General features: G+C 39.0%; 1 protein-coding gene across 1 annotated transcript; it reads left to right on the forward strand.

The window, feature by feature from the left end:
- Window positions 1–3,364: 3,364 nt before the first annotated feature.
- LOC120466831 (uncharacterized) lies at window positions 3,365–18,816 on the forward strand. Its single transcript, XM_039655464.2, has 3 exons — window positions 3,365–3,506; window positions 13,618–13,852; window positions 14,097–18,816. Exons 2-3 carry the CDS (start codon window positions 13,768–13,770, stop codon window positions 15,110–15,112), a joined length of 1,101 nt encoding a protein of 366 aa, XP_039511398.2. The 5' UTR covers window positions 3,365–3,506; window positions 13,618–13,767; the 3' UTR covers window positions 15,113–18,816.
- Window positions 18,817–25,488: the final 6,672 nt, after the last annotated feature.

Here is a 25,488-nt window from a genome sequence, read left to right on the forward strand (position 1 = left end):
GTGAAACCACCCTCCAGAGTGGAAATCTTAAAAACGCTCCACCACCGCGTTCCCGTGTAAATGGTAAAAACGCAAAAGTCTGCTTGACAGTGAAAGTTGTACGCAGGCGCGTGGACTTGGTGTTGTTGTAGTATGCACTCCTAGCCACCTGAAGTGCATACTACATTGAATTTCACACACTTTTGCGTCTCCATTTGCACATGGATTTCCCACACAAAATGCTCGTCTAAACACAGAATAAAAAAGATGACGCAACGCCACTTTTGCGTTTTCTCTTCAGAATCGTTTCCATGTAAACATAGCCAAAGAAACTAGGAAACCGCTCGAAGCCGTCAGACACTTACAATACTGAGCGCCGAACAAAGGGAAAACTCAGGCTTAATTCAGAGACGCTCAATCTACAACAGGTGCAACAAATAAACTATAATCAGTCCAGGGTAAAACATGAATGAAACAATAAACAAGGAAGGAGTGCCCCCCAGAGGCTTAAGCTGGCACTCCAGCCGCAGATAGTCACAGTAATTAACAGTATATTTTTTCGAAACGAGAGGATACTTTGTAGATTTACAGAATGGATTTAGGAATGGAATATCTACAATGGAGTCAGTTGTAGTTTTAGATCAAGATATTAAAAGGGCATTTAACAATAAGGAAATGGCAGTGGGTGTATTTCTGGATATTGAGAGGGCTTATGATTCTTTGTGGTAGGAGGGATTGACGATTAAAATTTTTGACTTGGGAGTTAGGGGACGAATGAATGTTTAATTGGATAAAGGATTTTAATGAAAAGAACAATTCAAGTTATGGTTGGTAGTGTTAGTTCTAAGACTGTGGCCATAGAGAATGTAATCCCACAGGGGAATGTAATTAGTCCAGTGTTATTTAATATAATGATCAACAATATATTTGATAAAGTAGAGAGAGGATTTGGGTTATCTTTATTTTCAGATGACGGGGCCATTTGGAAAAGGGTCTCCATTGGAGAAGGTAAAGGTTTTTACATTTTTAGGTGTTTCGTTTGAAGAGCGTATGACTTGGGCTGTGCATGGAGATAAAATTGTCCTGAAGTGTGAAAAAGTTTTGAATGTAATGAGAAGTCTGGCTGGGTGTGATTGCGGGGCTAAAAGGGAGACGATGCTGCTAATTTTTCAGGCCATGATTAGATCTGCTCTAGATTATGGTTTGCTTTGTGTATGGATCTGCTTCCAAAACTGTTCTAGCTAGGTTAGATGTGGTGCAGGCAAGGGCTTTGAGGCTTTGCTGTGGGGCCTTTAGAACTTCCCCAGTTCCTGCACTACTCATTGAAATGGGAGAAATGCCCTTATGGTTAAGACGTATTAAATTAGGGTTACAGTACTGGGTAAAACGTAGTGGGTGTAATCATCCCTTCCCAGCAAGGTGTCTGTTACAAGAGGTTGCTGGAGCTAATAGATATGATATATTTTTTGTCATAGTAAATCAGTGGGCAGGGAAGATGAGCATGGATCAGGGAGGTATTGTAGAGCACACAAGTTGTTTACCAATACCATATTGGGTGTTGCCTGAAATGAATATTGAGCTTGGTTTTCTACATGGAAAAGATAAGTGGGAAGTGGCACCAAAAATAGAGGAATCTCTTAATTCAATTAGTCGGAGCACAATGATTGTTTTTACAGATGGATCTCGAGATCCAGTTAGTGGGAGAGCTGGATTTGGGGTGTGTACAGTATGTGAAGCAGATAGGGTTGGAAATTGGTTATTTGAAGCTCTGTCCTCACTGCTGAATTAATGGCAATTTTATGGGCTCTATGGTGGATTTAGGATGTCAAACCTAGAGAAGTTATTATCTGCTCTGATTCTGTAGGTGCTCTAGAAAAAAATCTAAAGCTCCTCCTGACATTGTCAATGACATCTTGAATGTGGTTTTTAATAGGTTTATTTGCAACATCAGCACGCTGGGGTGAGGGGGAATGAACGCGTGGATAATATTGCAAAGGAGAGCTTAGGAAGAGAAGTAGATGTCCATGTATTATTAGGGAGAGAGGAATTAAGAGAGAAAATTAAAGAGGGATTAATAAAAGAATGGGAGAGAGGGTGGGGAAAGGAAATTAGGGGTAGACATTACTTTTTTATACAACCTGAAGTTAGGAAAAGATGCGACATGTAACGTTTTGTTCCACAGCGACGCAGTTAAAATGTGCAGATTGAGATTGGGGCATTGTGGGTTAAAGTATTCTTTGCACATTTTAGGGAAGCATGTTTCTGGCTTGTGTAGTTTGAGTCTCTTGAGACTGTAGGGCATATTTTCCTGGAATGCAGAAATCCACAAGTTTCCTACGCCCCATGAGGCCTTGCGTCAAAAGTGGGCGCGACTTCCGGTTTGAAGTAAACAAAGCACGATTTGACATGCTTGACACTCGTTCATTCAACAGTTGACAGTCATTCAAGTTATAGCGATCCAAACTAGCTAACGATGTGGGAACACAACCTCAACGAAATTAAAAAGGGTGAAATAACAGTACCTTAACCCTCCGCAGTAGTTGATTGGCAGTATTATAATAACATTATTAATAATCAATACTCATCAAGGCATGGTGACAGACAGTTGTGCGAGCTGACAAACAATTAAAATAAAAAATACACACAGTCATTGTGCTTTGGAGTTTATTCAAAATTATAAATGAATGTGCTGCTTGAATACATTAACTGGCACATTTGGTATTCTGTCAACTCAGGCTTTGATCCTGAGTTTAGGTGCAACATCAGTAGCGAACAGCCAAACACATGCTGATAAAAGTTTATAGAATATTAAGAATTTAAACAAATGTACACAGGAAGATTCGTCGTCTTTTGGGAGGTGATGGAAACTACAGTCGTTGGCAGGATCAGAGACGGGCTCTGCAGGATCACTCTGATTTTGTTTTCAGCTTATGTTCAAAACAATCACGTTTAAGCCACTGAATTAGTTTAGTCCGGTTATACAACCGCGAACAGCACATGTTGCCCCTGAGCTCCGTAATGACATCTCTCATAAAGATTTGCGTCTTTAAATATTAAAATAATTCTCAGAAAAACAGCTAGCCTCTTCGCTAACTAACACACAAAATACCATTGGAATGCTACTTCCGCCGCCTCACCGCGAGTTTCACCCACTTTATTTTTTACAGGAGCGCCCCTCGGAAACTTGTGGATAGGGTAGAAAGAAATGTACTCTTTAGAGTCAGGACATGAAGTTAAGGCTTTTTCTGTTTTATCTTTGTTTGGACACTGTGACGAGCATAAACTGAATTCCAAGGCAGTTCTTCAATTCTTGCATGACACTTTGTATAAGAGTTCAAACTTTGACCTGTGGAGGGCAGTAATACCCTCAGCAGCGTCTACATTGCCGAAATCTTACAAGAAGAAGAAGAAGAACGTTTGGTGAACATATCTGAGCGTTTTTTTCCTGTGGCTTTGTCTTCGATTACTCTTGGACTGTTTATTCTCTTCGTGATTCATTGCTGCCTGTCCTGGACTATGTAAATTATGTAAGTTTGCTGCCTGACTTTATGCCTGTTTTCAGATTACGAGTTCCTTTGTTTACTGTTGTGTTTGCTGGTGATTGACCCTGATATTACGACCAAGATTACAATAAAGCTGCAAATGAATTCTCCCTGAAGCCTCATTACAAGTGAAAGTGCATACCATGAAAGTGCTATAAAACCCGTTAAGCTTATGTATGCTTTTTTCTGCCAACAGTTTGATACTTGTATCACCGTGTGTACATTTTATTTTTATTTATTTTTATCTCCATTTCATTTTGGTGAATTGAGTTGGTGGCTTTAGCTTTTATTGTGATGTTAATGTATGTTTTTTTTAGCCATATCTGTGACCTGTGTCTTAGATTGCAGTGACTGTTAGGGAGGACGGTAATTTCTCATGCATCCTTCAGGAGAAAGACCGTGAATCTGAATACTGTTCTCGCTGAGATGTACAACTCCAATTAAACGGTCTCTCTTTATTCATGAACATGAAGAAATCCTGAGTTCTTTGCATGCAGATATGTTGTAAAATTAAATCCATACATATGAGAGAGTGAAACAAACAACATAATGGCCCAATGACGTGGAATTTTGATGTCCAAACCCCTTTTATGAAGTCAAAATAAGAAAATCTTTTATAAAATGCACATATTAATCTGATAATCTGTTTATCAAATGATGTGAACATATATTGAGGGTATTACAAAGTGTAAGAATTATTAGACAGTAGTCTTTAAAATGTCATACCGGATAACTGTTCGGACCTTAGAGTGAAATACAAAAAAGCCAAACAAGCTGTAAAAAATCTAATAAAACCTAACATCTCTTCCACAGGCATTATTGTATGAGTCTTGAAAACAATATGAATATTACAAAGAATATGACTGATTGTTATGCTTTGGAGCATTCTGACCCAGAACTGGCTAACAGCAGTGTTCAGTAGATTAAATCATTTACTTGATTAATAATCGATCAATCAACAAATTAAACTCACTCATACCATCATACAATTTTAAACCATCATTTGAATTTGACAAATAATCAATTTTCTTGTGCTTAATAGTCAACGTAATGATGGGAAAATTGTAAAATGAACTGCAGCAGTGCTAAACGTGCATCTCATAAAATTAAAACACTCAAACTATATCGTTAAATGTATGAATTAAACTCACTGAGACTGTCGACAGTTTCTTTTCCCTGAATCATTTTATTATCCATGTATGTGGTTACAGTCAAATCATATAAAACAAATCGTCCTGGTAGGGCTGGATGATAAAACGATAACGATAATTATCGCGATATAATTTTTCTCGATAAACCAATATCAAGAGATCAATAAATGTTCGATAATGTTTATGCGCCAAAAGCGGAACGAAACTCATTTGAACCGTGCGCGCCACACGGAGCATTTATCCGCTCGGCTCAAAGTCCAAACAGCAGCAGTTAAACATAGATATGTATATAAAGGCTAGATATGTCGTCCACGCTGCTGACCAATGATGGTCGACGTCTGCACCTGGCGGCCATCTTGTCACAGGTAGCTCGCTCACTCGTAACATTGTGTTAATGGTACATGTACTATTTAAATGACCATAACTTACTCAATTTTCTACCGATTTTCTACACATCTAGCCTTTATATACATATCTATGGTTTCAAACGTTACTAGTTTTAAACGAATAGTTTCAAACGGTCGCTCACGAGATCCAGTGAGAAGCGCTTGAGTTCAGTGAAGAACACAATGTCAAGTTTAAACCAGTTTAAAGGCAGCTGAAACACCGCTGACAAAAAGGAGACACTGCGTGCAATGATACAGTCAGAATCTGAATTGATACTGAATCAATTTAGCCTACTATGGATTTACTGTAAGGTTAGCCTAGTAATATTAACTGCACCATGAAATGTGGATACATATTGAATTGTATAATATTATTAATGTAGACGATGTATTAAATGACTAATGGAATATAAGTAATGTATTTAACTGTTAGGCTACTGTTTTTCATACAAATACCATAGAAACCATAAAGCTCCACTGAAAGTCTTCTTTCCTATTGGTTATCGCTTGTGAAAATCGCTTCTCATTTGCATAAAGTCTCAACTTTTGTCGCTTGATACGCCCACATTCTGTCGCCAACGGTCACTGTCGCTCGTGTCGCCGGAAGTCGCCAGCGCTCCGTTGAAATGAATGGGATCATGTCGTTTGTCGCTGCGTGTCGCTGGCGGTGTGAACGGGGCTTCAGAGTAAAGCTGCGTTCAAACTACACGCGGCTGTCGCTGCAGGTCACCAGTTGCTGTGCTGGAGGGCGTTCCCACTACTGGTTGCCTAGTAATGTTTGTGAGTGACATTCACGGATGTTATTCTGTTAGACAACAAATACGTTTTATTGCTGCTACAAACAAACATTTTGTAAGGAATAGTCTAATGGAATCTGTACATAAAATGCATAATATTAAAGATGAACGAGAAACAGTGAGTGCTCTTTGCTATTTGATTGCAACAAACGGACAAATACCAGTCTATCTGGGTTCCCGAAACCATTCAGTCACGGAGTCAGTACGGTGAACACCACTGTATGTACACAGAGATATATCAAAAATTATAGGACAGTTTCTGACTGCTGAAATGAGCTTCTCGTTCAACTTGCCTCGGTCAGACTCAGCACTGAAGAGTGACGCGCTCCACTGACTTCACTCCTATTGGTCGTCGCTCCCGAAAGTCTCAACTTTGTTGCGCCGCTGGACACGCCCCACTGGTCGCTAGCGGTCGCCGGAAGTCGCCCGCAACCCATTGAAATCGCTTAGTCGCTTGTAGTGGGAACGGGGCTTAAAAAAGGTGATAGTGTGCGCGGTGCGGTGGGACGTTGGTGGTTGTGGTCGTATGTGCCCCCTTCTTGATTTTTTAATATGCAAATGACACATTTCTGAGCGTGACTTAACAAAAATCAGCATCTTACACATGCACTGTATCATAAGAAGTCAGGGCAGAGCACCCGACTAATGATAAGCCTAGCTAACGACAGGGATATTCCACCATTTGGGGAAGAGATGTGCGGTTGGCGGTTACAGCCGCGGACTCCGCGGATAAACCGCGGATCGGGCGGATGACGTGACTAAAAAAAATATTTTAATTAAATTCGGGCGGGTGGCGGGCGGTTGAACCAAATTATGTGCCAGAATGCGTTTTCTATTAAGCTAAAATGAAAATATTGTACAGTGTACATCAGATAAGGTCAGTGTGAAGAGGTTCAGTGTGTGTGGAAGGAAGAAGACAGGGTCGGCGTGACTGGGACTCGTGTTTTTTCAGAAAAACAAAAAGAAACGAGGCGCACAGTAGCGTTTTCGCCACCATAAACAAAACACGCGAACCAACACTTGCTTTTCAGTCTCGGTTGCAGTAGCCACGTGTGAAGTCCCAGTCCAACTCTCTCTTTCTCGCTTTCTCTTTCCCGCCGGTTATATATGCGGTCTCTCCACACAAATTACTGCAATCAGACACAGGTGTTTCTGTTTCTGTCCTACTTACTCACCACGCGGCTCCGTCCTTTCTCTCCCGCTACAGACTTCGCAAAATCACGCCCCCCTCGCCACAGCCAGGTTTGCCGAAGTGCGTTTAATTTATTTATTTTTGTCCTTGCGTGCCAATCGGAGACGGAGTTCACTGCTGATATTCTGAGAGCTTTCTAGTCTCGCGGCTGTCATCAGCAGCGCCTTGTATCAACCAATCAGCGGATGGCGGGCGGGCGCGGTTTTGAAAATTGGTCAAAAACGTTGGTGCGGATGGATTGCGGACGGATTATAAGTTTTGTGATGCGGTTGCAGATGAATAGCCCATCCGTGCATCTCTAATTTTGGGAATTAATTTACCCCTAGAGTAAAACAATTGTTTGTTTACCGTTTAGGAAACCATTCAGCCAATCTCCAGGGGCCTGATGTATAAACGTTGCGTATGCAAAAAATGGGCATAGAAATATACACACATTTTTCCACGCACATATCGGGATTTATAAAAAATAAACTTGGCGTAAAGAAGTGTGCACAGTAAGGATGCTCTTGACCATGCGTACACACTCTTTTAGAAGAGTATGTGTTTTGGCGACACCGATTGTGAGCTGGAGTTAAAGGTCTTTTTGGTCACTATTAGACAGAGAATCTAAAGAAAATTATACATCTACAAAAATATAATTTAAAATAATTTCACAAACCTATCATCACTTGAAGCAAACATCTATCCCTTCTTAAATGTCTGTGCCATGAGCACGTTGGGCCGTTTAGTGAAACTGACGCATAGCCTATCTAACGTCAGATGAAGTAAAACCGTAAATCTTCATTATGAGTCCAAATCATAAATACAGTGCATGTTCACAATAACAGTTTTTTTTACAGTAAATAAAATAATTATTTAAACTATGTTTTACTTCTGATATAAACATTTACATTAAATATGCCATTCTCATTAATGGAGTTAAACACTTAAACTACATGAAATCATTACTGAGAAGTTACCAAAAAAAATGTATATAATGTATAAATGTATGTGTATATAATGATAATAGACCTATTTGTTGTGGATGCAATGCTTTTGAACACTTTTCCTCTGGCATGCTGTGTTTTAATGTTTTAACTGATAGCTAATAGCAGATTGTCTGAGAAAATTGTTTCGTGCAAATAATGCACAACAAGGTCTAGCTGTTTCCATTAAAATATAAATCAATTAAAAATACTATTTGGCCAGTGGAAAAGATTGAGAAAAGCTTTCTCTGAAATGTATTTAACACTATTTGATTAATTTATTCAAAAACAAGGCAAGGATATAGGCTACTAAAAAAATATTGTTTGTAATAATGTGACGGCACGTCCGCATTTCACATTTTACTAACGTCTTGTACCGTTAAACATGGTATCACGTGGATGAATAATCATTTGCAAATGATATGCAGATGAGGATATGCATAGTAAAACTAGGTGTTGTAATCTCCATATATGGTTATTTCGGGGAGGAGACGCATGTGCGCACATTCTTCCGCTGACTGGGATTTATAAAGTGAATTTTGCGCAGGTTCAGGCCTACATACGGTTTTATAAATCTGAAAACTTTTGTGCGTATGCAAATTCTGCCTTATGTGCGTACTCACACTTTAAGGATGAGATCTATGCAAAGTTTTATATATGAGGCCCCAGGTCTGGTGATAACACTTTTACCATAGCTTAATGTAATTCATGGTATGAAGACAATACTAGGGGTGGAACTGTACACAGAAGTCACAGTTCGGTTCAGACATCACGGTTCGGTACGATTTCGGTAAAACAGAGTGAAAAGCAAAACAGAAACATAGAAGACATTTTTATAAATGTCTTAAGCCTTGTATTTTAATAAGTTTTACTACTAAAACCATAGATTATTTGCTGGTTTATTTACCAGTTTATTTATAGTGCACTGATAATAGTTTTATATAATTAGTATATTAAATTAATAAAAAGAAAAAAAGACCTTGAGATGTGTTTGGTAATTGTACCTGAATGAATTTAAAATTAATTTGCTATATTTCAGATAAATATATTTGTTTTCCTTAATTTTAATTAACCCTAACTTTATTCCTATCAGAATTATAAATAATTGATTTCCGTATAAAATAATACTACCAACACATTTAATTATCTTTTTTAATCAATGTGAAACGTTAACTTAAAAAGATTAGTGCTGTGTTTTGAGGACAAGAAATGAAAACTAATGCGATATGATGAATGTCCAAAAGATGGAATACAGTGCAAAAGCACAATGTTGTTTTTATTGTGAGCATAGGCCAATATAGTGGGGCGGCTAAGCGCAGATTTTCCTCAGAATTGATCACTTTGCGATAAAAGCATGAAATTTGGTACGAAGGCTCACAAAGGGGGTCTGATCAGATTTAGGACCGTAGGCGCTCAAAATTTGGCCCCTGGGGGCCATGTCGGGCATTTTTCAAAATGGACGCCAAATATGGATTTCTTAATGCGAAAATGAATTTAAAGCTGCCAGAAACCTAAAATGCAATAACACAATTCAACATAAATACATGTAAATATGACCACACTTTCACATAGAAGGTCTTTAAACTTTCAAATATAAGATATGTTTAAAAAAAAAAAATGGCCGCCAAATATGGATTTCATAATGTCATAATGGATAGACGACAGAAATTAACAATTAAAAAAGTTGCACATTTGATCATTAAAAAAATCTAGTTCATTTTTAAACAAAAAGGAAAAGATGTTATGATATCTATCAGAAATTATGTACTTTTTAAATGTACATTTAAATATTTAATATTAAATTGTGAGCATATACTATCATTTTTACTTGGTAGTTTGTCAGGGACTCCTTTTTATTCCGTCAGTAGGTTTCATCTTGTGGTGGCCACAGTTATATATTATTCTCTTTAAAATCTAGGGAACTGGTGGGTTGTTTTACTCTTGACTACAAGTGAGATAAAGGCAAAGTCAGTTTAATGTGTTTCTCACTGTTACTCAGTAAAAATAGTGTAGGCTAATACTGCAAGTAAGCAAACATAACTCAGACAGGCAAATATAACATGAAATAGATATTAGTCTGCATGAATTTAGAGTTAGGATTCTGTGAAATAAAGTAGGTGTACATTTCCACAGAATTTCATTTAGGCTGGTTGTCTAAACTAGCTGCAATTCATCCCATTTATTTCATTGTAACTCTAAGAACTGTTGAGTCCTGCTGGATTATTTGCAAGTGGTTTAGTAGGTAGGCCTACAAATCACATTGTAGACCGAGTTTTCCTTGCAAGAAAAATGTAAATTAGCACGATTAGCATGATTACCACTATTAGGCCACTACACAAGAACTACTTTGATCCAATGCAATGACTAAAACCTTCAAATTATTTAATCCTAGATATACTGATCCCCCAACACAAATAACTGACTGGGAACTGTTTCATTTGTCAGAATAATACTCAAGAGCCACTCAGATGCCCATCAAATTGCCAATGGCAGGACAACTGAACGTTACAAAAATCTGGCAGGGAATCTATTAAAATTTGATTAACTTAAACAACAATATCTTAACAGATTCCACAGTTAGATAAAGGGCAAGGTATAGAGGCCACATTTATTAGGAACAATGCAAAATATCACAAATTATACATGTCGCCTTAGATTCAACAATCAAATGCTACAACAAAGAGCTCATAATTAAAGTCACACATCTGTACGAAATTAAGTGTGTGTATGTGTGTGTTCTAGGAATGGGTTCCAGAATATATTTAAAACAAACAAATGTACTGTTTACAGTAGCTGTCAACATTATACCTGTATCATTTGACCCATCTGTGATCAATGTAAAAGGATTTTCCCTCATTTTCATCACCAATTCATTTCTAAAATATGGTGCCACTGCTCCATTGATAATGCACGCTGTTTTAGTGCCCGCACACTTAAAATCCTGTGCTGTGGTCGAATCTTTAAAGCACTCCTTTAACAATGGGCTGAAATGGTCTGCTACTGCAAATGGCACATTGTGTTGGACCATTGCAACAGCCACCTTTACCTCAGCTCTCCTTGTCTGCAACAGAAAGCAGAAGGGTTATATAAAGCACTAAATCAAGCATACCATGCAACATAAGTGTTTTTATAATTGTTAATACATCCTACAATGTTAACAAAATTCATCTAATATTACTGCCTGTCTTTTGGTTTTCATATGTACAATGTACCTTGCTCTCTTGTTCTGTTATGCCACCAACAGAAACTGGAGCATAAAACTTTGCAATCCCACTTGCTGACTGAAGTGCCTGTTCTTTGGACTGATGCCCTTTGCTTTTAACATGCCTGTTGACATCAGTCACACCTTGATGGGCACATGAATTCTCCTGTGTGCAAACAGAGCACCAGTAATAGGAGCTGCTAGTGCCTTTGGTGATAAATGGCCATTTGGTTGTCCACTCATTTTTGAATGTACACCTATAAGTGGCTGCTCCACAAGCTTTTCTCTTTCCTGCCCTGTCCACTGATTCTTCCACTGTCTCCTGTGTGCTCTTCTCTTCCTCTGTCTTCTGTGTGCTCTCCTCTTCCACTGTCTCCTGTGTGCTCTCTTCCACTGTCTCTCCTACTGTCTCACTTGGTGTCTTCTCCACCGTCTCTGCCACCATCTCTTCCACTGTCTCCTCCTCTAATCTGGCAACCTTTTTAGGGGGCTTACCCTTTGGTGCCCAAAATGGCAAAATATCTTTCTGCTTTTTTCCTGACATCTTTGAAAAATACAAATGCAACATTATGACAATGATTAAATATTACCCAGAGCAATCTGCTGTAATACATCCTTAATGTAACTAGAAAGACTATTAATATTACAGTATAATATAATTAAAAATAAAATGAGTAAATCTTCATTCCTTTCCATACCCACTAACATTTCTCTTAGTTTCAGATAACGTAAGATAGCCAAACTGAGCCTGGCTGCAAAGTAGTTGTAGAGTTTTTGACTGCATCAATAATAATGTACGATGGGCTACATATTAAATGTTCTAGCCTAAAAATGTTAGACGAGCTTCTTCCAACTTACCTTCTTCTCCATCATGACACGTGTTCGCGCGATGTTGTTGGTTACCTAGTAACGAACGTACGGTGGCCGAGGATGTTCCGTCCATTTCCGTGTGTTTGTGCTACTGAATGACAGGTCATTCAGACTGATCTCATGAAGTAGCGTGTGTATGACACGCCAATTCGTATTTCCATTTTTGGCGTGCTATCAACACGCATAATCGCCTTTCAGCGTGTTTATGAACGCCTTTGACTTAACGTTATATAAATATATGACTTACCTCAACCCCGTCCCTAAACCTAACCATCACTGGGGTTAATGGCATTTAATTATGACTGTTCCCTTACCATCCTAGGAAAGAAAAAGATATGACTTACCTCAACCCCATCCCTATACTTAACCGTCACTGAGGTAAATGGCATTTATGACTGGGGATTTGACTGCGTGTTCGGACACGCGGAATGACGCGGACGTTAATGGCGTAGACATATACGCATACACGCGGATACACGCGGATAGCTCAAAATGCGTAGAGATAACACGCCACCTGGCGCGAAAGTGGCGTATATGTTTACGCAAAAGTCATGATGTCATGTTGGGTCATTAGCCGTTTCTCAATATGCGTACTTGTCTGTTGGCTACTTGTGTTCTTGTGGACTTGTGAAACATCATCAGTCGCTGCCAAAGTTTGCGTTAGAAATATTTGAGTGATCTCACACTTGTGAGTGATGGTGGTGTTGATGTGTCACAGGTTTGTGAGTCAAAGCATGCATGGAGATTGGCATAGTATATTTATCATGGATTGAAAAAAAGAGCATCTGTCATGCTATTGTGACTTTGGAACTGTGGGCCGAGAGGCAGTGTATTCCTGAAATAAAACTAACTAAACTAAAAAAAAAAAAACTAGATGTATACCAATATGATTTAATATGTCTAGTACTTTCTAGTACTTCCACTTTAATATGTCTAGCAATCGTCTTTCATATCCTAATTAACGGTACTACAGCCTAATAGAATAACTGTTTACGTTAACATGCACTGCTAAAATTACATCTAGCTAACTTTTACATGCTAACACGTTAGCTCTGTGTGCACAAAGCTAACGTCATAAGACAGGTTAACAGCAGCACTTACCGGAGCCATTTACGTTACAGCTGGAATCTTGGATGCCACTGTTAATGTTTCTCAAATTCGGATTAGGATTCCTGCTGGAAAATGTTTGATTGTGTAGATTTCGTCAGAGAAGATTTTATGTCATGAACTCATGGCTATGGCTGTGGCAGGCTAGCTATGAGAACGCATGTGCTAAGTTACAGTTGTGGTAATATATTTTGAAGAAATACTATTGTCAGACGTTAGTCACGTGACGATAGAATTCGTTTTTTGATTGGTTAGAGGTATAGTACTCCGTCATTTCATTTATTATCATTTCAAAAACTAAAGTAGATAGCAGCGTTCGGCCCACCGTCTACATAATGAATGAGCTGAAAACAGGGAACTTTTGGAGACAAATAGGTTTTTCAGCTGCTCAGTTTAACATGATGTTCCTGTACTTTTTAAATGCAGATTGGATAAAAACACAGTGATCACAGTTCACACCTGCAGTGAAGCCCCTCCCACAACAATTCACCAATAAATACTGGGATTATTCCCATCATCCTACAAGAGAAGGACAAACTCCAGGAGTAGCAGCTGAAATCTGTGTGACTGTTAAAGATGGAGTTTATTAAAGAGGAGATTGAAGACATGAGTGATCCAGAACCATCCAGAATAAAACATGAAGATACTGAGGAACAAATAGGTTGGTGTCCATTCTTGATCCTTCATTGTTGATAGTTTGGTAGATGTGAATTAATAAGCAGTATATGGATGATAAATGTTAGAGAAATACATCTAAATGATCATAACCTTGTAGCAGTTTGCTAACATATTTTTACTATATTAACCATGAATGACAGAACAGAAAGTGAAAGATCTTTGTTGTTTTCTGCTATTAAATAAGGGTTCACTTGAACTGATTCTAACTGTATTTCTGTGTATTTTAGACCAGGTGAGAGTGAAAGAGCAAAGACAAGAACTGAATGAAGTGAAGGAGGAACATCGTAACTTTACAATTCAAAGAACAAAAGCCAAGAAGACGCACACCTGCACTCAGTGTGGAAAGAGTTTCACACACAAAGGACACCTTAACACACACATGAGAATTCACACTGGAGAGAAACCGTATACATGCACTCAGTGTGGAAAGAGTTTTTCTCAATCATCAACTCTCAGTGTTCATCTGCTCATTCACTCCCAGCCATTTAACTGTGATCAGTGTGGTAAAGATTTTGTTTCATCATCAGATCTAAAACACCACCTAAAAGTTCATTCAGATGAGAAGCCTTATGTGTGTTCTCTCTGTGGAAAGAGTTTTTCAAGGCTGAACAATTTTAAAAAGCACCAGAAAATACACAATGAAGTGAGAGATTATATTTGCTGTGACTGTGGGAGGAGTTTTATTACATCTCGTGATCTGAAACTGCATCAAAGAATTCATACTGGAGAAAAACCTTACAAGTGCTCATATTGTGACAAGAGTTTCACTCGGTCTGGAACTCTGAAATCACACGAGCGAGTTCATACTGGAGAGAAGCCTTACGACTGCACTCAGTGTGGAAAGAGTTTCACAGAGAAAGGAACCCTTGACGCACACATGAGAATTCACACTGGAGAGAAACCGTATATATGCTCTCAGTGTGGAAAGAGTTTTTCTCGAACATCAAATCTCAGTGTTCATCTGCTCCGTCACTCTGGAGAAAAGCCATTTAACTGTGATCAGTGTGGTAAAGATTTTGTTTTATCATCAGGTCTAAAATCACACCTAAAAGTTCATTCAGGTGAGAAGCCTTATGTGTGTTCTCTCTGTGGAAAGAGTTTTTCAAGGCAGGACAGTTTTAAACGGCACCAGAAAACACACAATGAAGTGAGAGATTTTATGTGCTTTGACTGTGGGAAGAGCTTTACTACATCTGATGATCTGAAACGGCACCAAAGAATTCCTACTGGAGAAAAAGCTTAAGCCCGGAACACACCAAGCTGACGGTCGGCCGTTTGGCAGATTTTGTGCGTCGGCCAACTAAAAATAGTTCTCGTCTGCTTTATTTCGCCCACACCGTTGGGGAAAGAGAGAACTCTGATTGGCTTTTCAGCTTATTGAAATAGTCAGGCACGAGAATAAAAGCAAAACAGCGAGCAAAGAAGTCAAAACGGTAAATACAGAAGGCTGTTCTTATGTTACGTCTTCTTACCTGAGTGTTCCTTGGCGAATATTTCAATATTAACATGAGTGGAGTGGAATAAAGAAAGTGTTTAGCAGGACTGATATTCAAAACGGTAAGCACGCGCTGCTTTGTTTACGGTGTGTGTATATCTGCAGCCGGCAGCGTCGGTTTTCCTTTTTGAATGACGAATATTGACTAAAATATCTGCAGAAATAGACAGTTGGCTCATTAAACGCAGGCGCAGAACGCATTATAGCTGACGGTCGCCTGCAGTTCTCTCGGTGTGTTCAAGGGCAGCTTTTTACTTCGACGAGAGGCGACAACACAGTCTGCTTTCATCAGCGCTAGATTCACAAAGTAAAAGTGTAGTTAGTTAACTAATAAACTAGTGTTGCTGTGAAATGCTGCAATATTTGTGTTTTATATGTTGGAGAACAAGAAAATGATTGAAAAATATTTTTACTTGAACACTTGCGGAAAGAAAATAAAAAATACCAAAATGAAAAAAGACTGGAAAGAAATGCAGAAAAACAACAACAATCAGGTATATGTTCATAAATTAAAAAAAAAAAAATCCCTGAATTTGATTCATTTTTTTTTTATCGTAACATTTGCAAATTTATTAACTATATCATTAAACCTGAAAATTATTGGCTGAAACATAGACGTTGGAACAGGGGCCGCCCCCCTAAATTCACCTAAGCACGGGCGTCAGTTTGAAATTTGCTGGGCAGAGAGACCTTGTATTCGGAAGTGCTGGGTACAAACTTTTCAAACTGTGCAGCCTTTCTACTCAACCCATAAATAAATACATCGATCCGCCAGTGTTAATTTGACCGTTTCAATGGTCTAGTGGTAGATCTTTTGGCCAGAGGTTACAGGTTCTAATCCGCCCTAGCTAGATACTGTTTTTTTTCTCTCTCATCAAAACAGAATATGTCCATCTGTGGTTACAGTCAATATCAAGCATAGGACACGTTTATTTTGTGATTTTACCGGAATGAATAGAGTCTCCGACGTAAAGGCGATTAAAGTGCGCGTCCGAGTGAAGACTGCGCGCCACAGAGAACACTGTGCATAGCCTACAACTGACAGCAGCGGCAACAAGCGTTCCTCCTGATTTCAAAAACAAAGCATTTTAGCGCTAGATCTCTTATTTAAACGAACTAAATTGATGCTCTGCTTAACAGTATGTTTTATTGATGTTTAAAACGTTTTATTTTCCGATATATGGTGACTCAAGCACTGATGGATCAAGGAGCGGTCCATCAGTAGAGTCACCATATTCGGAAAACATTTGGAATGGGTCAGACATAGCCCACAGTAATTCTGACTTATTATGTTTTTTAAAAGAATTTCGTTTTTATAAATTGTATTTCATTTTAATCAATGGTTTTAATCAACAAGTTGACTGATAAATTCTCAGAAAATGGATTTAATACCAATATTTTGAAACGGTGCGTAATTCCGACAGACCCCCATCCCCCCCGCCCCCCCTCGGAATCCCGCCCTCCCCTCTCACAAAATAGTTCCAACGTCCCTGGGCTGAAATCTCTTCTTTTTTCCTTCTTTTTTTTTTTTTTTTTTGGTCTAAACAGAAATGGCATAAAAATGACGCACCACAAAGTGAATTGTATGTAATTACAATTAATTATAGTTATTTTATAAGTAATAAAAAATAATTTTAAAAAAATCTACTCTTACTTTTATGTTTACTCTGTGTTCTCTGGGTCCCAAAAGCTATGCAACTTGTTTTGGAGAATTTTTTTTGTTTCATAATGTGATTTAAACCCCACACACTGTCAATTCTTTTATTTTTAATGAAAGGTTAGATTTTTGGCAATTTTTTGAACGAAAGTTCAAAAGGATAAGTGATGCAGATTTATTTTTTTACTGCCAGTTTTGAACATGTTTACCAGGGGTGTCATTACTTCTCTATTAATATTTTCTTTTTCTTTTTCTTTTTCTTTTTTTGGTCTTAAATAATTATTGTGCATGCTTAGAAGAAATCTAACATATGCTTTTTACTGCAGGGCAAAGAGCCAGAAGATATCCATGCCAAGGGTATGAACATTGCGATTGTTATTATTGATGTAAGATTGTTGTTTTTCTCCAATTTGGCTTAATTTAGTTCATGTGATTTATTTCTTTTTTTCTATCAAATATGAATGTAGCCTTCTTTGATATAGAAAAGGCTTATAACACTTTGTGGAGGGAAGGTTTGCTAATTAAACGGAATAAAATTGGAATAGTTGGCAACCCAATTTTAAAATTGGGTTTTAGATTTTTTATTTGAACGCACTTTTCATGTGAAAATTGGGGAAGAATTATCAGCTCCTTGTAACATTCTAAATGGAACTCCACAGGGTAGTGCAATTAGCCCATTATTGTTTAATTTAATGATAAATGATAATTTTGATAAAGTGAATAAACCAGGAATAGGATTGGCTCTTTATGCAGATGATGGAGCATTATGGAAGCGAGGCCGTAATATTAAAAGTGTGGTTAAAGGTAAACAGGAGTCAATTAAAGAAGTGGAAGAATGGTCATTGGATTGGGCTCTAAAGTTTTCCGTCTCTAAAACACAATATATGCTATTCACAAAGAACAGGAGGAATGAACATTTAAATCTGAAGTTACAGTGGGGCCAAAAAGTATTTAGTCAGCCACTGATTGTGCAAGTTCTCCTACTTAGAATAATGAGAGAGGTCTGTAATGTTCATCATAGGTACACTTCAATTATTAGAGACAATATGAGAAAAAAAAATCAAGGCAATCACCTTGTAGGATTTTTAAAGAATTAATTTGTAAATTATGGTGGAAAATAAGTATTTGGTTACCCACAAACCAGCAAGATTTCTGGCTCTCACAGACCTGTAACTTTTTCCTTAAGAAGCTCTTCTGTTCTCCACTCATTACCTGTATTATTGGCACCTGTTTGAACCTGTTATCTGTATAAAAGACACCTGTCCACCGCCTCAAACAGTCACACTCCAAACTCAACCATGGCCAAGACCAAAGAGCTGTCGAAGGACACCAGGAAGAAAATTGAAGACCTGCACCAGGCTGGTAAGACTGAATCTACAATAGGCAAGCAGCTTGGTGTGAAAAAATTAACTGTAGGAGCAATTGTAAAAAAAAAAGGAAGACATACAAGACCACTGATAATCTCCCTCGATCTGGGGCTCCACGCAAGATCTCATCCCGTGGGGTCAAAATGATCATGAGAACGGTAAGCAAAAATCCCAGAACTACACGGAGGGACCTGATGAATGACCTGCAGAGAGCTGGGACCAAAGCAACAAAGGCTACCATCAGTAACACACTACACCGAGAGGGACTCTAATCCTGCAGTGCCAGGTGTGTTCCCCTGCTTAAGCCAGTACATGTCCAGGCCCGTCTGAAGTTTCCCAGAGAGCATATGGATGATCTTGAAGAGGATTGGGAGAATATAATGTGGTCAGATGAAACCAAAATACAACTTTTTGGTAAAAACTCAACTCGTCGTGTTTGGAGGAAGAAGAATGAGGAGTTGCAAGTTGCAACCCAAGAACACCATACCTACTTTGAAGCATGGGGGAGGAACCATCATGCTTTGGGGCTGTTTTTCTGCAAAGGGGACAGGAAAACTGATCCGTGTTGAGGGAAGAATGAACCGGGTCATGTATCGTGAGATTTTAAGCCAAAACCTTCTTCCATCAGTGAGAGCCTTGAAGATGAAACGTGGCTGGATCTTCCAGCATGACAATGATCCCAAACACACTGCCCGGGTAACGAAGGAGTGGCTTCGTAAAAAGCATTTCAAGGTCCTGGAGTGGCCTAGCCAGACCTGAACCCCATAGAAAATTTGTGGAGTCTGTCTAGAGGAGATCTGCATGGAGGAATGGGTCAAAACACCAGCTACAGTGTGCAAACCTGGTGAAGACTTACAGGTAACGTTTGACCTCTATCTTTGCCAACAAAGGTTATGTTACAAAGTATTCCATCCATCCATCCATCCATCCATCTTCTTCCGCTTCATCCGGGGCCGGGTCGCGGGGGCAGCAGTCTAAGCAGAGATGCCCAGACTTCCCTTTCCCTAGGCACTTCCTCCAGCTCTTCTGGGGGGACACCAAGGCGTTCCCAGGCCAGCCGGGAGACATATACTGCGTCCCAATTCGCATACTATCCATCCTAAATAGTATTCGAAAATAGAATTAGTACGTCCCAAATCGTAGTATGTTGAAATGAGTGTTTCAAAGATACCCGGATGGTCTCCGGTCAGAATCCGAAGTGTAGATCGATGCACACTCTAATGGCTGATATTGCCCACAAACCATTGCGTGTTGGACGAGGTTTCGGTTAGAACTACAAACTACAGACGGAGGACTGCTGGTGACGGTCCCGCGCTGGTCCCGTGGCTGTGTAGAGAGGTTTAGATAAAGAGCTTTGAGTGATTAATTATCAGTATCTAACCTGACGAAAATGAATTTATTTAATGTTGTCCACATTATATTGCATATGCAGAAGCCTTGTGAACTTTTGTAATACGTTAGCCATTACTTTTTAAATGCATCATTATATTCAAATTGCAAACACAAGGGGAGTCTCTGCATGAAAGACACGATTGGCAGATGAACGTGCTTCGAAACGGTAGGAAATAAAATTAGATAGAATGGAGGATTTTAACTGTCACAAGATGATTGACAGGGCAGTTTACGGAGAGCTGTCCGTTAAAGATGACGTGATAGTATGTCCCAAAGCTTGCCTACTCTTTTGCTACACACTCAAAAGTATGTACTTTTTCCTCACAAAAAGAGTACATACTTTTAGGGCGTAGTATAAGTAAGCGAATTGGGACACAGCAATAGTCTCTCCAGCGTGTCCTAGGTCTTCCCCGGGGAGGCGTCCAGGAGGCATCCGAAACAGATGCCCGAGCCACCTCAGCTGACCCCTCTCGATGTGGAGGAGCACCTGCACCTGAAAGATATATATATTTTTTTACCTAGTTTTTTGTAATCCTTAATGTGCCTAGAAAAGGATTTTTGATGTTCCTAACGCAAAGTATTGTCCCATATGTGATATTTTTGTATTATTTTTTTGTGTCCGTGCTTGATTTTTGGCTGTAGAACATGAAAACTTTAAATCTGCATTGAATCTGAAAAATTCATCCTACAGACACAATCTACCGCCTTTTTCTCTTCGTTTTTGCATGAGGAATTGATAGATTAGAGGATTGTCTTGATTTAGATGATGTATAGTGCATAAAAACTCAAATAAACACCAAAAAATGTATAAAAAAATGGTGACATTGGATCACTGGATCTCCTCCCCTATGGACCCTTTTGATATATGTTTTCTAACATTTGTATTTTTACAATCTTTAGGATGTCTAAGACCCCATTTACACCTGGTATTAAAATGCGATCTGTATCCAGATAAGTTATCCGGATAATAAAAAACGCATGTTAATGCAAGGTGTAAATGCGTTGTGATCGGATCGTGATCGGATCTGCCTGACCACATCTGGAGGTAGTCTGGCTCGCATTGTGTCCGGATCTTTACTAGGTGTAAACGCAATCTGGTTGTTGAAACCACATATGTATATTTTACTCCTCCCAAAAATGCTAAAAAATAAACGAGTGAGAGCGTGTTATATAGGCTATATGTCATGGTGTAGCCTAGTCAGATGCGACACGCGACACACATCACCGCAGATGAGCAGCTGAGCGTCTATTCAACGTGCAAACATCGCAAATAAAAGTGAAAGTAAGTCACAGACGCAGTTAACACATCTTCAAGTAAAGAAACGAAATTATCTTACCAGGCCTGTTGCCACTCTCTCTTATTGATGTCTTTGATTTGGAAATTAGCTGACGATCAATAAAATGCAGCTCATATCTGTTGTTTTTGGTGGCGTGCAATCCATTAAATCTGCATATAACGCAGGAGGTGAAGATCGGATTTATATCCGTTTTGCAAAAACACATTTATGTGGCCAGGTGTAAATGGAATCGGTACTTATAGACCCTTTTACAGTTGGTAAACATGGTGACGTTTTTTTGTGGGCGGAGCTTATGTGGAGGCAGAAAGATCCATCTAGCCACTTCACTAATGCGAGTTAGCAAGGATTGTTAGCTTGTATTTTAACAATGACTGGAGAAAATCCGATATTATCTTAATGTGTAAGGTCACTCAGTGTCCAGGACCGCGATTGTTATTTCCAAAAGTTATTTTTAACGGACAGAACCAGATTGGCCGACCTGTAGCCGCCTACACGCTCACTCAATGCATGGATGATCTGACAGGATTAACGTTACGTTACCTCGGGTGAGTGGCCTGACTTCTACACCTACCTTATAGAGAAACCGATCGTAAAGAGAAACTGAGGCATATAAATCTTTAGATGCCTATATGGTCCTGTACAAGACTTGTGTGTACGATCCGCAGTTCTGCCGAGCCAGCGCCGAGACCACGACAATGTAAAGAGTGACATTACAGTGCGATTTTAATGATGTGAATATTTTCTAGAAATAAAAGTTCCAGACACAGCATGTTCATTTTTCATCAATTCTTGCACCAAACAACACAACAAGATGACATTTAATAATAGTAACAATTATTTAAGCTCCTTATTATGTAGCCGAATCTGTGCTGTTTTGCATTGACCGCCTCCAGTTTTCACTTTGTTTTGCCTCCAGCTAGCGCCGTGACGTAACAGTGACGTCGGCGCAAAAGGGGTCTATTATCCGGATAACTTATCTGGATACAGATCGCATTTTAATACCAGGTGTAAATGGGGTCTAAGAAGCAAATGTTGATGATCCCAACCTGCAATATTGTCACATGTATGTCTTTTCTGGCTATATAGGTTGCCACCCTGGATATCCAAAAAAGCAAAAAAAAAGGACATTTACATAGGCAGTCTGTTTTTCTCCTTTAGTTTTTCGATTTGATAGATCTCCTCCATTTTTCATAACTGGCTATATAAATTATTGTTAAGCACATTACTGCTTGTTTCCAACGTAAATTGTTGCACATTAAATATATAAATATTTTAATTAAATAATACATTTTAAGATACAATTTGTTCAAAAATATGCATTAATTAAAAATCACATCATGTAATTAGGATTCACTGGTAGTGTGAGGTTTAACATACATTTTTAAACTAACTACTACACACATATAGCCTACATGATACACCAACACACAATTAGAAAGATCTTTCTTGGTGAAGAGCATGCAGCATTATGGAAGCCCACATTAACTGGCAGATATTAGTCTCTCCAGGTTTCTGTTAAGTTGAAAAAATAAAAAAAAATGTCATACTTAATAATTAATTAACTATACTATTATTAACTATTATTATTATTACTGGTGAGGGAATGTGTTTCATCTCGAGTGTGACAATCTGAACAAAATAACGACAAATATTCATGGCTCAAATGTGGTGAACTGGACCGGTGGGATCATGATATACAGGAGGTGAAACCTGGATTTGATGGCCCCAAGTCTGGAAATTCCACGAATGCTCCCACTCTACGAGCAGAACAAGACACGCTCTCTAAAGGTAGATCTGAGACCCTAAACACTGTCCATATCTATAGCCCCAAATTTCCTGAGGGAGCAGTTTTTACTCCGCCCACAGCAAACAACAAAGTCTACTCAAACCAAGAGTATCTTGTCTTGCTAATTGTCCGAGTGGTGGGAAGGAGTGGATCAAAGCAACTTGTTGAAGGGTTTGCTGGCTTTGTATCAGCCAGTGGTTACAAGCCCCCTCGAAGATCTACCATCGACTACTTTACCCCAATCAACCAACCTTTTACAGAGTACTCAGTCATAAAGCAGCTGCTAAAACAGTCTGAGGAGGCCCCCATGGAGGTGGGTCAGGAGTACGTCCACAACACCTTTGACCTCGGTGGTTGCATGAAGGCTCTGCCTCTCATTTGGAAATTTCCATTGCTCCTTGGTTGACAAAGAGCACGTCCACAGCCTCGCATCTGGTGCCCCTGCTTCCTCGGAGGTGGAGTTTGATGTCCAACATGCGGAGGCAGCTGGTTTGGAGCCCAAGGAAGCTTTCATCAAAGATCGCTTTGTGAGTGGCTCTTCTAAAGAGCTGTTTTTCCAGCCAATCAAGAAGCTGAAGCTGAAGAATATGGATGCCTCAGACGAAACAGTCAAGCTCACTGGCTCCCAAGGAAAAGTATGAGGTATATGAGAAAGGTATACTCGTATATAAAATGAATAATTGTTGTCATATTAGTTGACATACATTCAATTCATTTCACGTTTATTTGTATAATGCTTCTCACAATACACATTATTTCAAAGCAGCTTTATAGACCAACGCCACTTTTGCGTCATCGAAGGGTAACGCCCCCTTTTGGGGGAAAACACCTCTATACTGTCTATGGGAAAACAAACGGATTCCCATGAGAACAGAACTCGCACTAGATCTGCAAAGTTTCTTGATAGCAAAAATGGCACAAACTTAAAGAAGCTAACGTTACTGAATACGGGGTTACAGAGGTGTCCCTTTGAAATGGTCGAAAACTGGATTAATGACCCCACACAGCGGCCAAATATGGACTATTCAGACATCTAACGATACCACTATCTCGTGGAATCACCAAGTAAGTAGCCTTTTTTATTTATTTATCATTTACACACTCACAGTAGCCTATTACAAACTACTAGACGATGAGGCCATGTCACTTGGATCATATTTAACTTGATTTAAGCTATTGACAGTTTTGTTGTCGACTAGCTATTAGAAAGACTAGCTGTTAGCAGCTAACGTTACCTTATTAGACTATGTCAATAGCTTAAATCAAGTTAAATATGATCCATTCATCGTCTAGTTTGTCATACTGTGAGTGTTAATGAAAAAAAAGGCTAGCTACGTGCTTACTTGGTGATTCCACGAGATAGTTGTAACGTTAGATGTCTGAATAGTCCATATTTGGCCGCGGTGTGGGGTCATTAATCCAGTTTTCGACCATTTCAAAGGGAAACCTCTGTAACCCCGTATTCAGTAACGTTAGCTTCTTTAAGTTTGTGCCATTTTTGCTATCAAGAAACTTTGCAGATCTAGTGCGAGTTCTGTTCTCATGGGAATCCGTTTGTTTTCCCATAGACAGTATAGAGGTGTTTTCCCCCAAAAGGGGGCGTTACCCTTCGATGACGCAAAAGTGGCGTTGGTCTATAGAAATCCATTTCAGAAATGTACATAGAAAAATACAGTTAGTTAATCATGTATTAATTTAGGGCATAACATATAACATACAATACATGGCATATTGACAATAACAGTGTTGTTCACCTATTCGTCTTTGCAGGTATTGCTGTACCATGAACAAAGTGACCTCGCCTTCATGCTGCTCATCAAGTCACAGAACCTGGATGAACCCATCAACGAGCTGATGCGGTACTCACTCTTCCCAGTTCCTCCCAGTATACATAGTTCCCACATGACGTCACAACATACGGGCATTTGCCGACCCGGCGCCATTGCTTAGGGCAAAACATTAGAAGAAGCAATACGAGTTGAACGAAGTGAAATAAGTTTCGTGCTATAAAGTGAAAATGGTCATCTCCTGCTGGGTCAATGGATGATAAAATCGTGCCGGATGTTCAGTTAAATCGGGATTTTACACTATACCCGTCATTAGATTTCATGGATGTGAGAAGACTAAGCTTTTGTCCGAACAACGACGGAGATTATGGCTGGCGAGCATAAACAGGAAAGAAACTCACTCAAAACACGCACGAATTTGTTTGACAAAAGCACAATGTTGTGTTTTATTGCGAGTGTAAACGAATATAAGTTAACACATTGCAGTTTGTATAATGTCCTGTATGAACAAAATGACGAGCTATTAAAAACATACAAAACAACATTGTTTCCACTGTTTGATCTCACTTTCCAGCATTGCAATCTCAGATTACGTCCCTAAAGATCCCGCGTATAATGTAGTTCCGGATTACATTACTTAATTTGCACGCAAGTTATTTATTTTTATATTCATGCACCGAACCATGACGCCCGCAAGAACATGCATATTACAGAAAGCACCGGTGTTTTTAGGGGAACATAGGAATTAAGTTGTGCAGGCTATGGCTTTTTAATAGACAGATTAGCATCATGCTACTTCGCTATGATGACTAAGTTACTTTTCAATTGATTGCACTT

The sequence above is a fragment of the Pimephales promelas genome, chromosome 15 (genome assembly GCF_988280905.1).
Source record: "Pimephales promelas chromosome 15, fPimPro1.hap1.1, whole genome shotgun sequence".
NCBI lineage: Eukaryota > Metazoa > Chordata > Actinopteri > Cypriniformes > Leuciscidae > Pimephales > Pimephales promelas.